Source organism: Eupeodes corollae, chromosome 1, assembly GCF_945859685.1.
Source record: "Eupeodes corollae chromosome 1, idEupCoro1.1, whole genome shotgun sequence".
Taxonomy (NCBI): Eukaryota; Metazoa; Arthropoda; class Insecta; order Diptera; family Syrphidae; genus Eupeodes; species Eupeodes corollae.
In genome coordinates, this window is record NC_079147.1 from 161,333,346 (window position 1) to 161,347,648 (window position 14,303).

General features: G+C 41.2%; 2 protein-coding genes across 2 annotated transcripts; both read left to right on the forward strand.

The window, feature by feature from the left end:
- The first annotated feature begins 1,469 nt into the window (after positions 1-1,469).
- Positions 1,470-7,224, forward strand: LOC129946445 (uncharacterized). Its single transcript, XM_056056631.1, has 2 exons — positions 1,470-2,315; positions 7,201-7,224. Exons 1-2 carry the CDS (start codon positions 1,470-1,472, stop codon positions 7,222-7,224), a joined length of 870 nt encoding a protein of 289 aa, XP_055912606.1.
- On the forward strand, positions 7,204-13,787 carry LOC129939672 (zinc finger protein 670-like). Its single transcript, XM_056047773.1, has 4 exons — positions 7,204-7,469; positions 7,531-8,200; positions 13,174-13,284; positions 13,347-13,787. The coding sequence occupies exons 1-4, from the start codon at positions 7,347-7,349 to the stop codon at positions 13,703-13,705; spliced, it is 1,263 nt and encodes a 420-aa protein (XP_055903748.1). The 5' UTR covers positions 7,204-7,346; the 3' UTR covers positions 13,706-13,787.
- Positions 13,788-14,303: the final 516 nt, after the last annotated feature.

The following is a 14,303-nucleotide window of genomic DNA, read 5'->3' on the forward strand; positions in this document are numbered from 1 at the left end:
CAAATTTGCAAAGCTATTTAAAGTCGTCACGGTATTGACTCTATTAACTTTCGGCATGTTTGCTGGGGTATAGAATACCATTCTCTTTGAACCGCTTCCCACAATTGGTTTCCATTACGCTTAAGCTTATTCCACAAGTTCTGAATAGGATTGAGATCAGGTGATTGACTTGGCCATGGAACAACGGATACTTGTTTCTCTCGAAACCAATCTTTCACAAGACCTGCGGAATGTTTAGGATTGTTGTCTTGGTGGAAGTGCCATCGCAGGGCAAGTTTTCCTCAGAAAACGGTAACATGACATCTTGCAAAATATCAATATATCCGTATTTGGTTAAGATGTTATTCAAACGGAATATTGGACCTACGCCGTACCAGGAAAAACTGCCCCACAACATTATATTCCCTCCTGCGTGTTTAATAATTTTCGTCGCATAGGGGGTTATTGGTCAGCTTAAATTGAGCCCAGAATCCGATAAAAACAAATATACTTTTGTTTCATCGCTCCACAAGATATTTCGCCATTTTTGCACGCCCTCTGGTTCTTCTACCTGAGCGTCGAACTTGTCGAGTTGTAGAAGCTGAGTAAGGTCAATGATTCTCGGGAATTATTTCCCCAGAAGAGCCCTGAAACTAAAGGTCGCTCGCCCCTCCCCTTCCCAATCCTTACCAACTCCTACATCGGCTTTGTGCTACTATGCTGGCTGATGGCTCCTTATTCCCTGACTGTATAGTGCATCACTGTCTGTCAATACCCTGTTTCCTTCCTGGGACGCTTATGGCTCAATTGCTGTTCGTCTCTCCTTTTCCAATACATATCCCTCCCTTCAACTTCCCAATTGGGCTGGATCTAAGGTGTTATACGACCTGTGCCGATGATCAGCCAGGCTGAGGGCCCAATTTCTAAAAATAGCTCAGTCGATAACGGAGTATCCGGATACCAGGCGACCTCCGGATTAGCTAGCCTTATCTGTGTAAGCGAATCTCTGCACAGATGGACCCCCCCTTTTACTTCGCCTACTCGTGGGAATCCAAATGTACAAACTAAAACAAAAACTAAAACAAAAACAAAAAACAAACCCAAAACAAAATCGTCAAACCGGTGCCGGTACTCCAGCTACACCGGGCGGCAGTTCGGCGGCAACGTTGGCTGTCGTTGCACCTGTGCCTAACATCGGAGAAGGGATTGTGCCTAGTCACTGCCCTTCTTCGTGTGCAGTACAGGTTCTATCCACACCGGGCGGCAGTTCGGCGGCAACGTCGGCTGTCGTTACTCCTGTGCCTGACACCGGAAAAGGGCTTGTGCCAAGTCACTGCCCTTTTTCTGGTATGGCAAAGGATGTATCAACGACTAAAACGCTTTCTCAAGTCGGTAGTGGAAAGTTCGTGAAAAATGATCCTTCCACTACCAAATAGAGTAAACCTCTCCAGAATGCTCCTAGGAGCTCCTATAAACAACGGCGCTATGCGATGAGGATTCTAAAATCCTCTGGTTCATCACTGGGGGATGGAAGTAATCCCATCCTTAGCAAGAGGCAGGAGTGGGCTAAATCCATTCTGGATAAAACCAGTCACCATGACTCCACGTCAAAACGACAAAGATCTTTGGAGGAGCCCACTCCCGTCCCTAAAAAGCCCAAAGTGCAAAACACCAGCACTCCTAACATGGCCAGAGTACCACTCACTAAACCTTTCAGTGATGTACTCAAAGAGCCTAAAAAGATCATAGTAGCGGTCATTGATAGGAGCAATATTGATGGCACGATTACTTCTGACCGTTGGCAGATGGTGAAACTGGGGCTCTCGGCTGGCTTTCTCAAAGTCATGAGAGAGCATCCGGGTCCACCACCAGTAACAAGCGATTGGGGTTGGCATCAAGGTCATGTCAAACTCATCGCTTGTAACGATCAGAGGTCGCGCGATCTATATACGCTTGCTGTCGGCATGCTGGGCGAAGTCTGGCCAGGCGCAAAACTCGAGGTCGTTGCAAAGGAAGATATTCCTTGCAGGCCGAGAGCTCGCGCATGGATCCCGATAGAACCCTCTTGTCCAGATGACATTAGCGCAATGATCAGGATCAGCAACCCAAACCTCCCTTGTCACGACTGGAAGATCGCGAAACTGGAGGAGCCAAAGGGTCTTTATAGAAGTGCGATTATCGTAATCAATAAAGACTCTGTGGCTTCTCTGGCGCGAGATAAGGGCGTGATAAGATACGGTTTCGAGTCAGTCACGCTCCGCGTATATAAAAAAGATGAGGCAGACGCTTCATGCGAGCCTCCACAACCTCCTTCGAAGGCTGTGTCGCAAGACGTAGTAAGTCCCATTGCTGCTATCACCTTCCCATCCTTGGATGTTGTTGATGATCTACCTGGGCCCTCTTCTGTCGCAGTACAGTCTTCTTCCGAAGCTGTGCAGCAAGACGTGGTGGGTCCCAGTGCTATTATCACCCTCCCATTCTTGGATGTGGATAAAAATGTGGCGGGCCCCTCTTCTGTCGCAGCACAGTCTTCTCCCAAAAACGTCAAAGGTTTATCCCTAATGGAGACCGACGACTCAATCGACAAAGCTCTTACCAGTGAGGAAGAAGATGAACTATTAGGTTCCTCTTCGTCTGATCTGGATGAGCTGGATTTAACAGTGGTGGAGGTTGATCTGCCTATTTGTAGCCAAAATGCTGCAAATACTACAGATTAACCTCCAACACTCTAAAACGGCTTCGGCCTCCCTTCTTCTCTGCCTGACAAAAACTGGAGAAGATGTCGTTCTCATCCAAGAACCTTGGATTGTGAAATCCCTAGTTCGAGGATTGAGAACTCCTGGCTACTACGTACTATATGTAACAGGAAAAGGTAACCCAAGGTCCTGCATACTAGTAAAACGTAATCTAAATGTATTTTTACTCCCCCATTTCAGTGATAAAGACGTCACCACAGCCAGTATGGTAATAGACAACCATACCTACTGGCTGGTATCAGCATATTTGGGCCACGACCACCAGGGTCCACTGCCTGGTACCATTCTTGAGAAGACGGTCGCTGAATCAACAAGACAGAAAACAAACCTAATTATCGGTTGTGATGCCAATGCGCACCATACTACATGGGGTAGTACCGATATAAATAACAGAGGTGAGTCTCTTTTTGATTATATTCTAACAAGTAATCTGGTAGTAAGTAATGTAGGTAGTGAACCAACCTTCGTCACAAAAAATCGACAAGAAGTTTTAGATCTGACTCTTGTCTCGTTAAATCTCTCAAATAAAATATTGAATTGGAGAGTATCAAAGGAGAACTCGTTCTCCGACCATAGATACATCCAATTCTCACTTATTGAAGAGACCCCAAAACCGATCCAATTCCGAAACTATAGGAAAACAGATTGGCCAAAATATAGGGCGACTTTGAAAAATCTGATTAAACCAGAACTTTCGGATCCGCCCTTGTGCGCTCCTGAACTCGATCAAAAGGTCGATGAACTTACAGCAGCCCTCAATAAAGCCATGGAAACTGCCTGCCCCCTCACAACAGTGCGAGGAAAGAAGAAACCATATTGGTGGGCTGCTGAACTAGATATACTCAGGAGAGGTTGTAGAAGGCTTTTCAATCAAGCGAAAAAGACTAGACATCCCCAAGATTGGGATTCCTATAAAGAATCTCTCAAAAAGTATAAACTAGAATTGAGAATAGCCAAAAGATCCTCATGGAGATCCTTCTGTAACTTAATAGAAGAATCCGCGGAGGCATCAAGGATAAGGAAGATTCTCTCCACAAATCCAACCATGCCTAGTTGTCTTAAAAAATCAGATGGTACATGGACTAACTCTTGCGAAGAAACGCTAAACCTGCTACTAGACACCCACTTCCCAGATAGCTCCCAATCCGTTAATACAACATACAGTCCTGGGTCGGGTATTAACTTAATTTTTCCTCAAGGTCTGGTTACAAAAGAAAAATTGACATGGGCTCTGAATAGTTTCAAACCTTACAAATCTCCAGGTCCAGATCAAATCATACCAGCTGAGCTACAATATACCATTGATATAACTTCGCCCATCATTGAGATGATCTTTAAAAGTTGTATAGATCTGGTCTATATACCTCGGCGCTGGAGAGATGTAAAGGTAGTTTTCATTCCCAAGGCGGGAAAATGCTCGCATGTCAACCCTAAGGACCTAAGACCTATTAGCCTATCATCTTTCATTCTCAAAACTCTGGAACGATTGATCGATATCCATATACGTAACAACATTGAGAAGAGACTATCAATATCTCAGCATGCTTACTGCAAAGGGAAATCGGTAGAAACAGCCTCGCACACTCTGGTAAGAACTATCGAATACTCCCTAGATAAAAAGGAATACACTATGGTGGCCTTCTTGGATATTGAGGGCGCTTTCAACAACGTTGACACATCTGCTATCACTTCTGCTATGACGACCTTAAACGTCGAATACTCAATCTGTGAGTTGATTAATCTAATGCTAAAAAGCAGGATCATCAACTCCAGTTTGGGAGATTTTTGCACAAAAAGGTCTGTCAGTAGAGGCACTCCGCAAGGAGGTGTTCTGTCCCCTCTCCTGTGGAACATAGTGGTTAACCAACTACTAATATCCCTTGAGAGGGATGGCTACAGAGTGGTTGCGTATGCCGATGATGTTGCTATCGCTGTCACAGGGGAACATCCTAATACACTGAGAGACCTCCTCCAAAATGCACTCAATATGCTCACTAGATGGGCTGATAACTGCGGACTTAGTATTAATCCTCAAAAAACAGACCTCGTCCTTTTCACACGGAAATACAAGATCCCAGTAATTGTACCTCCTTCGATAAAAGGTATACCACTAATTTTTACCAATGAAGCCAAATACCTTGGTCTGATATTGGACAAAAAATTAAGTTGGAAATCCAATATACAGGAAAGAGTTAAAAAAGCTACAGTAGCTCTTTTCCTTTGCAAGAAAGCTATAGGAAGCAAATGGGGTTTTCAACCTCGCATAACCTACTGGCTATACACATCGGTCATCCGACCAATACTTATGTACGGGGTTGCAGTATGGTGGACTGCACTGGAGAAAGTCACATACTGCGACATACTCAGCAGAGTTCAGCGCACTGCATGTCTCTGCATAAGCGGGGCATTGAGAACCACACCCTCAGCAGCGTAAGACACTCTCCTCCATCTGACACCCCTCGACATCTTCAGTAAACAAGTGGCAGCGAGTACAGCGATAAGACTCGACGCCTCATCTCAATGGACCAACAACAATGTGGGACACTCTATCATTTTGAACCTCTTTGGTTCTATACCAAAGTACATAGACTACACTATACCTAAACCCCTATTTGGAAAAAACTTCCAGGTATCCATTCCATCCAGAGATGAATGGGAGGACAAAAAACTCCTGGATAACAAAAGTATTCATTTTTATACAGATGGATCTAAGACAAATGAGGGAGTTGGTGGTGGCGTGTACTCAGAAAAGCTTAATCTAAGCATCTCATTCCGCCTCCCTAATCATTGTAGCGTTTTTCAAGCGGAAATTTTGGCGATCAAAGAGGTTCTCTCCTGGCTATGAGAAAACGTGATATCAACTTCTGATATCCGCATCTTCTCTGACAGTCAAGCTGCTATCAAATCCCTTGACGGTGTCTCGACCAAATCTTTGACGGCCCTCGATTGTCGATCGTCTCTTATGGAGATGGCGCAGCAATTTAACATTCACCTCTGTTGGGTGCCGGGCCACAGAGACATCACAGGTAATTGTAGAGCCGATGAACTCGCTAAAAATGGAACCGTCAAACCTATTCCACCTGAAAGGGAGAAGATAGGAATACCGATAGCTACATGTAAACTTATGCTAAAAGAAACAGCTTTTGCGATAGCAAATTCTAGGTGGCACAACTTACCAACATGCGCAGCCACAAAACTCATATGGCCTTCACTGGACCTAAAGCGCTCTAAAGACTTGTTATCTCAAAGCAGACTTCATATTAGCTCCCTAATAGGTGTCCTTACAGGACACTGTCTTATAGGCAGACACGCAATACGACTAGGCGTAGCCTCAAATGACTTCTGTAGGAGCTGCATGGACGAAGAAGAAGAGGAAACAATCTCTCATCTCTTATGCACCTGCCCTGCTCGTTCACTCAAACGCAAACTTCATCTGGGGGACTACTCTTTTGATAATCCCAGCGAACTAGCTAAAAAGGATATTAAATATCTTCTTCGCTTTATAAAAAGCTCAAAATGGTTCTACTAGTTAGAAGTAATTCTCTAGATTCATGTGGTATCACAATGGGCCTTTCTCTTGGCCTAAGTGTGTGGATTATAAATCCGCAGCCACGTTAACCTAACCTAACCTGGTTCGTTCCAATTAACATGGTTTAAGGCAAATCATTTTTTGGGCCTTATATTGCTAGCCCTAAGGAATGGAACTTTCCCGATGATTCTTCCTGGGATATTCGAGTTCTGTAGCCTTCTTCAGATCGAGCGTGCACTGACCGCATTATCAATTTGAGCACCTATAGTCCTTGACGAAATAAAAGGATTAGATAGTATGAGGCGGTCAGTGGTAGTTGATGTTTTTTTCGGCCGGCCTCTATTTTTACGTATTCCTCTGGGCTTGAGAGCTTTTGTTATCAAATTTTGAGATCTGCCTAGGACCTCCGCAATAAATTTGTAGGTCTTGCCCTCATCTCCGAGCCGACGAACTAATTTCCTCTGGCGAACAGTGGACTTTACGACCCATATTCAAACAGTAATGAATGAAAAACTATTGTTTGAAGCTAATAAAATGGTTTTTAAACAACCCACCTCAAGGGTTTATACCATAAAATAAAGAATATTATAAGAAGCTTACGAGCACACCTATTTTTACGGCCAACTTCTAAAACACACAATCTTATTCCAACACAAACAACTTATCTGCTTAGCTATTGATTACTTAAATGCAAAAAGTTAAGCATCCTCATAGAGATAATAACTGTTCTTTTGGTTGCATTGCTTGCATTCAAAACAACTGGTAATCAGCAACAAGTCAAGAGTGGATATCAAAAATCTTTTCACACATATATTTTTGACCAGCTGTGTATAAAGAGTGTTTTTGATCGAAATGCTCACCGAACGTGGCCAAACAAACAATTTAGTGTTGACAACATTCAAAAAATTAAAACTAAATTCGTTTATATTTTGACAGCTTTTACATTTCCACAGTCACTAGTTTGTGCAAATAAGAGCCTAAAATAATAAATAAAAATAAACAAGAAAACATTTGAATCATATTTTAGATCAAATCCACTTCTCAATCCACAAATAAAATAATTATAATAAAAATAATGCAAAATGGCCAAAGAAGTCAGTAAAACTTGTCGCACCTGCCTTGGCTGCAATTTAGAACTACTATCAATCTACAATGGCCACGACAAAACAGTTGTTAAAATGCTGGAATATATTCTTGACACTCAGGTAAGGAATATTTCTTTCAATTATTCATCTTAAAATCCATGTAATTGTTATGCATCGTTAGCTCGAGGTATCTGATGAACTGCCGCAAAAAGTTTGCCACGAGTGTTTTAACGATATTGGTCGCTGCTACTCGTTCAAAACAAAATGCATCAAATCTTTTAAAATTCTGAGGAATCAACTTGATAAAAGAAAAACTTTTGCTCAAGTTATGCAAATTAAAGTAGAGCCCGAAGTTGTTAATTCGAACGAATTGATCGATTCACTAAATGCATCACAAAAGACTCTAGACTCATCCTATCACGGGTTGTCAACAATGGAAATGGGCTCTATTAAAATCGAGGCCAATGTATGCCAAGAAGATGAGATACGAACGCAACAATTGCATTCGTATGAAAAAGAAACCCCCTCCACCCCAACAATAGCACCAAGCAGCAACAACCACGTTGATGATAGTCATTGTGAAAATTTTCAAGAACAAGATAATTCAACTAATGTTCACACAGTTCAGTATCTTATAAGAGAACTGCAAGAAGAACGAGACTCAACTGATCAAGTTTTTGAAGTTGAAGTTAACATTCGCCATTGTCCATATTGTGCCGCTGGATTTGGAAGAAAATCGGACTTCAGTAAACACTTAAAAAAATGCAAAAGAAGAAATGGAATAGAAGAAGAAGAAGACACCAACCAAAAAGACAATGTTAAAAGACACATATGTCCCATTTGCAAAAAAGGTAACTTTCCTAAAATTTTTCTACTTAAACTTAAAGTGAATTAAAGAATATTTGTTAGTGAGCAAATAAGTTTTAGAGTATACCTTCTATTGAAATTTGTTTTTAGATTTTTCATTCGTTCAAACTCCAAATAGTTTTCTTAACATTTTTATCATAAATTGTCTAAAATTGTGTTTTACAATCCCATCTTTGTAACTATGAATAATTTAGTATGAATCATATTTTTGATAATAATGAATGGAATAATAGAAGTTACTTGAACCCTAAACAATACCACTTACCCTGCTGGAAGTTGGCAGATAATGACAGACCAATATCAAATGGTTTTTTAATATTATCTCTTACTTACTTATTTACTTAAGGTGGCGCTACAGTCCGGGGCGGACCTGGGCTTCAACCAACATGCGTCTCCAGCCAGCTCGGTCCCTAGCTAGCTGTCTCCAGTTTCGCACGCCAAGTTGGTTGAGGTCCTCTCCCACCTGGGTGCGCCACCTGAGTCGCGGTCTTCCTCTGCTGCGCCGTCCCTCGGGATTGGATTCGAAGACTTTCCGGGCTGGAGCGTTGATGTCCATCCGCTCTACATTACCTAGCCATCTAAGCATTTGGACTTTAATTCTGCTAACTAGGTCAGTGTCGCTGTACAGCCCGTACAGTTCGTCGTTATATCTTCTCCTCCATTCTCTATCTATGCGTACGGGACCAAAAATCACCCGAAGAATTTTTCTCTCGAAGCATCCCAAGACGCTCTCATCTTTCTTTGACAGGGTCTAGGCCTCAGCGCCATAAATGAGAACCGGGATGATGAGTGTCTTATAGATGGTGATTTTACATGCTCGAGAGAGGACTTTACTTCTCAATTACCTTCTAAGTCCAAAGAACCAGCGATTTGGAAGAGTTATTCTTCGTTTGATTTCAGCGCTGGTGTCGTTGCCTGTGTTAATAGTGGTGCCTAAGTAGACAAAGTCCTTAACTACCTCGAAGTTATAGCTGTCCATAGTGACATTTTGTCCAAGACGTCGTTGTTCAATGTCCTTTTTTGATGACAGCATATACTTGGTCTTGCCCCCATTCAACACTAAACCCATCTTCTTCGCTTCTGTCGCAATGCTCAAAAACGCTCCCCTGACATCACGCTTTGATCTTCCAATTATGTCAATATCATCTGCGTATCCTTGTAATTGGATGGACCTTTGGAAGATTGTGCCTCTAGTGTTGACGGTTGAGTTTTGCACAATTCTTTCAAGAACGATGTTGAAGAAGTCGCATGACAGTGCATCGTCTTGTCTAAAACCTTTTTTGACACCAAATGCATCGGTAAGATCTTTTCCGACCTTGATAGAGCAGCGTGCATTCTCAATCGTCATTCTGCACAAGCGGATAAGTTTGACAGGGATGCAAAAACTAGACAATGCTCGGTAGAGCTCTTCCCTATAGATGCTGTCATTCGCGGCTTTAAAGATAAAGAGATGGTGGGTATCGATTTGAAGCTCCTGGGTTTTTTCCAAGATCTGCCATAGTGTGAATATTTGGTCGATAGTGGACTTTCCTGGTCTGAAATCACACTGATAAGGACCAATCAGGTTGTTGACGAATGGCTTCAGACGTTCACATAATACGGCAGAGAGGATCTTATACTCAATATTAAGGAGACTGATGCCTCTGTAGTTGTCGCAGTTTAGAGGGTCTCCTTTATTATATATCGGGCATTCTATGCTGAGATTCCATTCATCGGGCATGCTTTCTTTCAACCATATTTTGCAGATGAGTTGGCGCCTGCTATTTTGAACAGTTCGGCAGCGATGCCGTAAGCTCCAGAAGCTTTGTTTGACTTAAGTTTAGATATAGCTATCTTCACTTCGTCGAGGTCGGAATTGTTGATCTGTGTCGCCTAGGTTAAGTGGATCTATCTCCCTTACAGCGGAATTCGGTTCGTCATCGCCGTTATATAATTTGGAGAAGTGGTCTTTCCATATTCTCAACATCGACTACGGTTCTACTAAGATGTTCCCCTGATCGTCTTTACATGCTTCGGTTCGTGGCTGGTTTTTACCTTGGGAGGTTTTTTTACCTTTTGGTAAAATTTATGAAGCTCATTCCTGTTGTGACATCCCTCTATCTCCCCGATCGTACGCTTCTCATGCTCTCTTTTTTTTCATCTAAGAAGCCGGTGTTTCTCTCTCCCCTTTTGCTCGTAGAGCTCGCGAGTAGCTCTGGTCCTTTTGTGCAGCGCCGTTTTGTATGCCTGCTGTTTTGCTGGGTGCGCTTGTCGGCATTCGTCGTCAAAGAAAGGGTTTTCGCTATGGTGGCCGTGTCAAACCTAACACTTGAGAGGCGGCATGTCTGATGGCTGCAAGGCAATGTTGCCACTGGTTTTCAATGCTTGTGCAGGCACCATAGGACTCCTTAAGAGGTCACTAGAGACTCGATCGGAAAAGGACATGGCAGTCTCTTGCTATTGTACCCGCCTAACGTCGAAACTTCTCACAGTACTTCCTTGTTGGATCGGGATAACCGTAGCCGTACCTTGGCTACAACGAGGTAGTGGTCCGAGTCAATGTTGGCCACTCGTAATGTGTCGTGCGTCGATCGCAATGTGATCAATCTGATTGATCAGGACATTTCCATGCCCCCTTGTGAATGTTGAGATGCCTGCGTACTAGCTACCAGAACGTCTCGCCCCGCAGCGAAATCGATCAGCCTGAATCCGTTGTCGGAGGTGGTGTCGTGCAGACTGTATCTCCCGATTGTGCCACCAAAGATGTCTTTTCTTCCTAGCTTGGCATTAAAATCTCCTAAGACAATTTTAATGTCATAGCCAGGGCACTGCTCATTTGTCTTGTCCAATAGCTCGAAAAATATGTCTTTGGTGTCTTCATCTTTCTCCTCTGTTGTATGTTGGCGAGTTTAGCCTTGATGCGGATTGTCGTGATGCGCTCACTCACACTGTTGAAACTCAAGACTTTTCGTCTGAGTCTAGTTTTCAACAAAAAATACACACCCAAACACCCGTAGTATATATCGCAGTCTTTTAGTTTGCGTTTGCCCGGTCCACACCATCGCACTTTTTGCATAGCGGTACTTTCTGCCTTGCAGCAGTTTAGGGCTTCCGCTAATTGTTCGGCTGCACCTAACCTAACATTCCAGATACAGATCCGAAGTTCGTTGTCCTTATTTCGTTTGCTTGGGTTGTCAACAGTGAATCCGTCCATATCCTAGGCTTGTTGGTGCTTCGCAACTAAGTTATTTTTTAACTTGCCAGGAAGTCACCCCGACGGCAAAAAACTACACTAATATTGGGTCAATTTCGTACCCGTATCCTATATTAATAAGTCAAAAAATTTGGTTTCTCGTGGCATAATCTTTGGAATTTATCAATTTTTCAGTTTCCGATGTTATTTGGGTCCATTCAAAGAGAATTTTCTACTTAAGGTCTTTTTTGTTTTGAATGGTGCATTTCCGGATTCTGCAGTCCAGTTCGTCCCATAAATTCTCTATCGGATTAATGTCTGGTAATTGTGGGGGGTTAAAGCACACCAGCCGAAACCAACAATAACAGGTTATTTTGAGACAAGTGGCAGTAGAAGAGGCCAGTTCAACTATTTGGGAAGCTATTTGACACTCGATGGTGAAACGGACTTGAAACCAAAGTGGATGTTGACATCGCGCAGAGATAGTGGCGCTGGATTGGCTATACATTGATTAAGCCGAACGACAACATAGCAAAGCATTGCTTTCAATGGTATGGAATCAATGGAAAGAGAAACATGGAGATCATCTGTCATGAAAGAAGCTCGGTCCTAAAACTTGGAAACGTGGTCCCAGCTGAGATATCGTGCTCGGAATAGGGAGAGATGGAAGGAACTGGTTGAAACCCTATGCTCCAGGAGGAGTTAAAGTTCTGCTACTAGCAGCCGGAAATGAAGAATATTGTGGGGGGGGGTGCGTTCCAAAACTTTACTGCAATGAAAGAGAGTCGTTATCCTGATAAAAAGTAAATTTGTTTTCTTGACCCATTTGTGCAGCACTATTTTTTAAATTGGTTTTAAGCATATCGATGTACATCTTGTGGAGTTACTCCAGGTTCTGAAAAACAACCCCACAAAATCACCGACACACCACCATGTTTAACGGTTCCTCGAGTGTTTTGCGGAAGGTATTCAGTATTCGTGTTGTGCCAAACTATTTGTCTGCCATTCGAGCCATGAAAATTTAACTTTGACTCATCTGAGAATATAACCGTTTTCCAGAAGTCAAAGTCTTTTGCTTGGTATTCTTTGGCGAATTCAAGCCGTTTAAGTCTGTTGACATGACTAATCAATTGTTTCTTCGCGATACTCTTCAAAACCATGTTCCCGAATACAATTCAGTGCAAAAGTGTTTTCCAGGGATTTGCGAAGATTTGCCAATTTTGGTGCACTTATTTTTGGATTTGTGTTTATTTCACGCACAATTATCCTCGTTTTGAAAATACTTCTTACCGTATTGCGAGTTTTAATCCTTTTTTCCTTGAAAAACCGGTTAACAATACTTTGAACCGTTGATTTAGATCGATTACCTAAAGATGAAATATTTACCTTCTTGGTGGTATTCTACGATGAGTACTCGAAGTTCTTTAGAGGTTTCACTTGCTTTTCTTACGATTATTTTTAAATTCGGAGACAAATTGTACAAAACGCTTTTAAAAAATCTAAATAACCTCAGAATACTTTAAATAATAGCACATGAATTGACAAAATACATTTTTCAATCGATTCACAATTTAGATTTCATTTCACTCGATTTTGGGAACCTAGCAGATAAAAGAATTACGTTCAACGTTTTTTTTCAAAATTAAGATAGAGTAACAATTAAATTTATTACGCAATAGTTCAAAACTATACTGTGTAAACAAATAAACAAACTGATTATTTAAGTTGTTAAAAAAACTAATGGCAGTCAGTTGTTAAAGTAAAATTATTTTACTTTCTCTGCAGCTTTTCCTAGGCCATGTCGTCTCAAAAACCATCTGGAAAAACAGCACGCAGGCAAACTAAAGCAAGAAGCTAAATCCTCTAGAAAATATAAGTGTCCTCATTGCGATTTGGGTAAGTTCACCTTAAAATAATAATTTACTGCTATCAAATAATAAATTATTATGCATTTTCAGGTTTCAATTTAGAATATTATTTCAAAGATCACTTAAGATCTCACACAAATGAAAGACAGTCAAATCACACGCTACACGGTGAAGAAAACTCACAAAAGAGAAAAAAACACAAGTGTAAAGAATGTCTTAAAGAATTTGAAATGTTCTCACAACTTAACATTCATATTTTATTAGATCATAAAGCTAAAAACCATTATTTTTGTAAGTTGTGTCAAAGGCAATTTAAGCGTGAACACGATTTTAAATCACACAGTATTCTTGTACATAATGATGATAAACCCTTTAAATGTAAATTTTGTGCAACTGGTTTCAATGGAAAAAATAACCTTGTTTCTCATGAACAAACATGTATTTTGTAGACCAAATTTAGAATAAAATAAGTTAAAATATAAGTTGATAAAATATAATATAAACATTTAACTATTGAACTAAAACAGAGAAAGTGAGTGAGCTAGCAGAAAAGTTTTTCTATTAACTATGGGACGCAAAAAGATAATCGTTCAAAATAGTCCAAGAATGCTAATATTTTTTATCGATTATATATCAACTTGACGGTTAACTAACAGCAACAAGGTAAGAAAAATTCATTTGATTTGTAGTTTAATTTAAGACTTAAAGAAGGCTCAAGTATATAAGATTACATTCAAGGTTTGTCTACATCCAAGTTCTTAGCAGTTTACCCCGGTCATTCGACACTTTGGAACTAGTTGAAGCACATTTGACTAAAGAGTCGCTGAATATAGGGAATAATTAGACGAATCCATTAATTGTTTCCGTGGGCACAATAAGGGTCAAATCTAGAAAGAATGGTGCAAGATGGGAGAGATACCAAAGAGTTATATCCTTCAAGGAATTTTGTTTTAGCTTGAGCGTTATTGATTCGCAACAGAACTCAATGAATTTTTAATATTTAAAAACTCTATAAAGAATTGAAAACTTATTTAGAAATCGAAGTCG

Excerpts from the sequence above, each read along its gene's own strand:
- LOC129946445 (XM_056056631.1), top strand. The coding sequence starts at position 1,470 with ATGAGGATTCTAAAATCCTCTGGTTCATCACTGGGGGATGGAAGTAAT. Across the intron at positions 2,316-7,200 it reads AGGCTGTGTCGCAAGACGTA|CTTTTACATTTCCACAGTCA; the intron begins GTAAGTCCCATT and ends ATATTTTGACAG.
- LOC129939672 (XM_056047773.1), top strand. The coding sequence starts at position 7,347 with ATGGCCAAAGAAGTCAGTAAAACTTGTCGCACCTGCCTTGGCTGCAAT. Across the intron at positions 7,470-7,530 it reads AATATATTCTTGACACTCAG|CTCGAGGTATCTGATGAACT; the intron begins GTAAGGAATATT and ends ATGCATCGTTAG. Across the intron at positions 8,201-13,173 it reads ATGTCCCATTTGCAAAAAAG|CTTTTCCTAGGCCATGTCGT; the intron begins GTAACTTTCCTA and ends CTTTCTCTGCAG.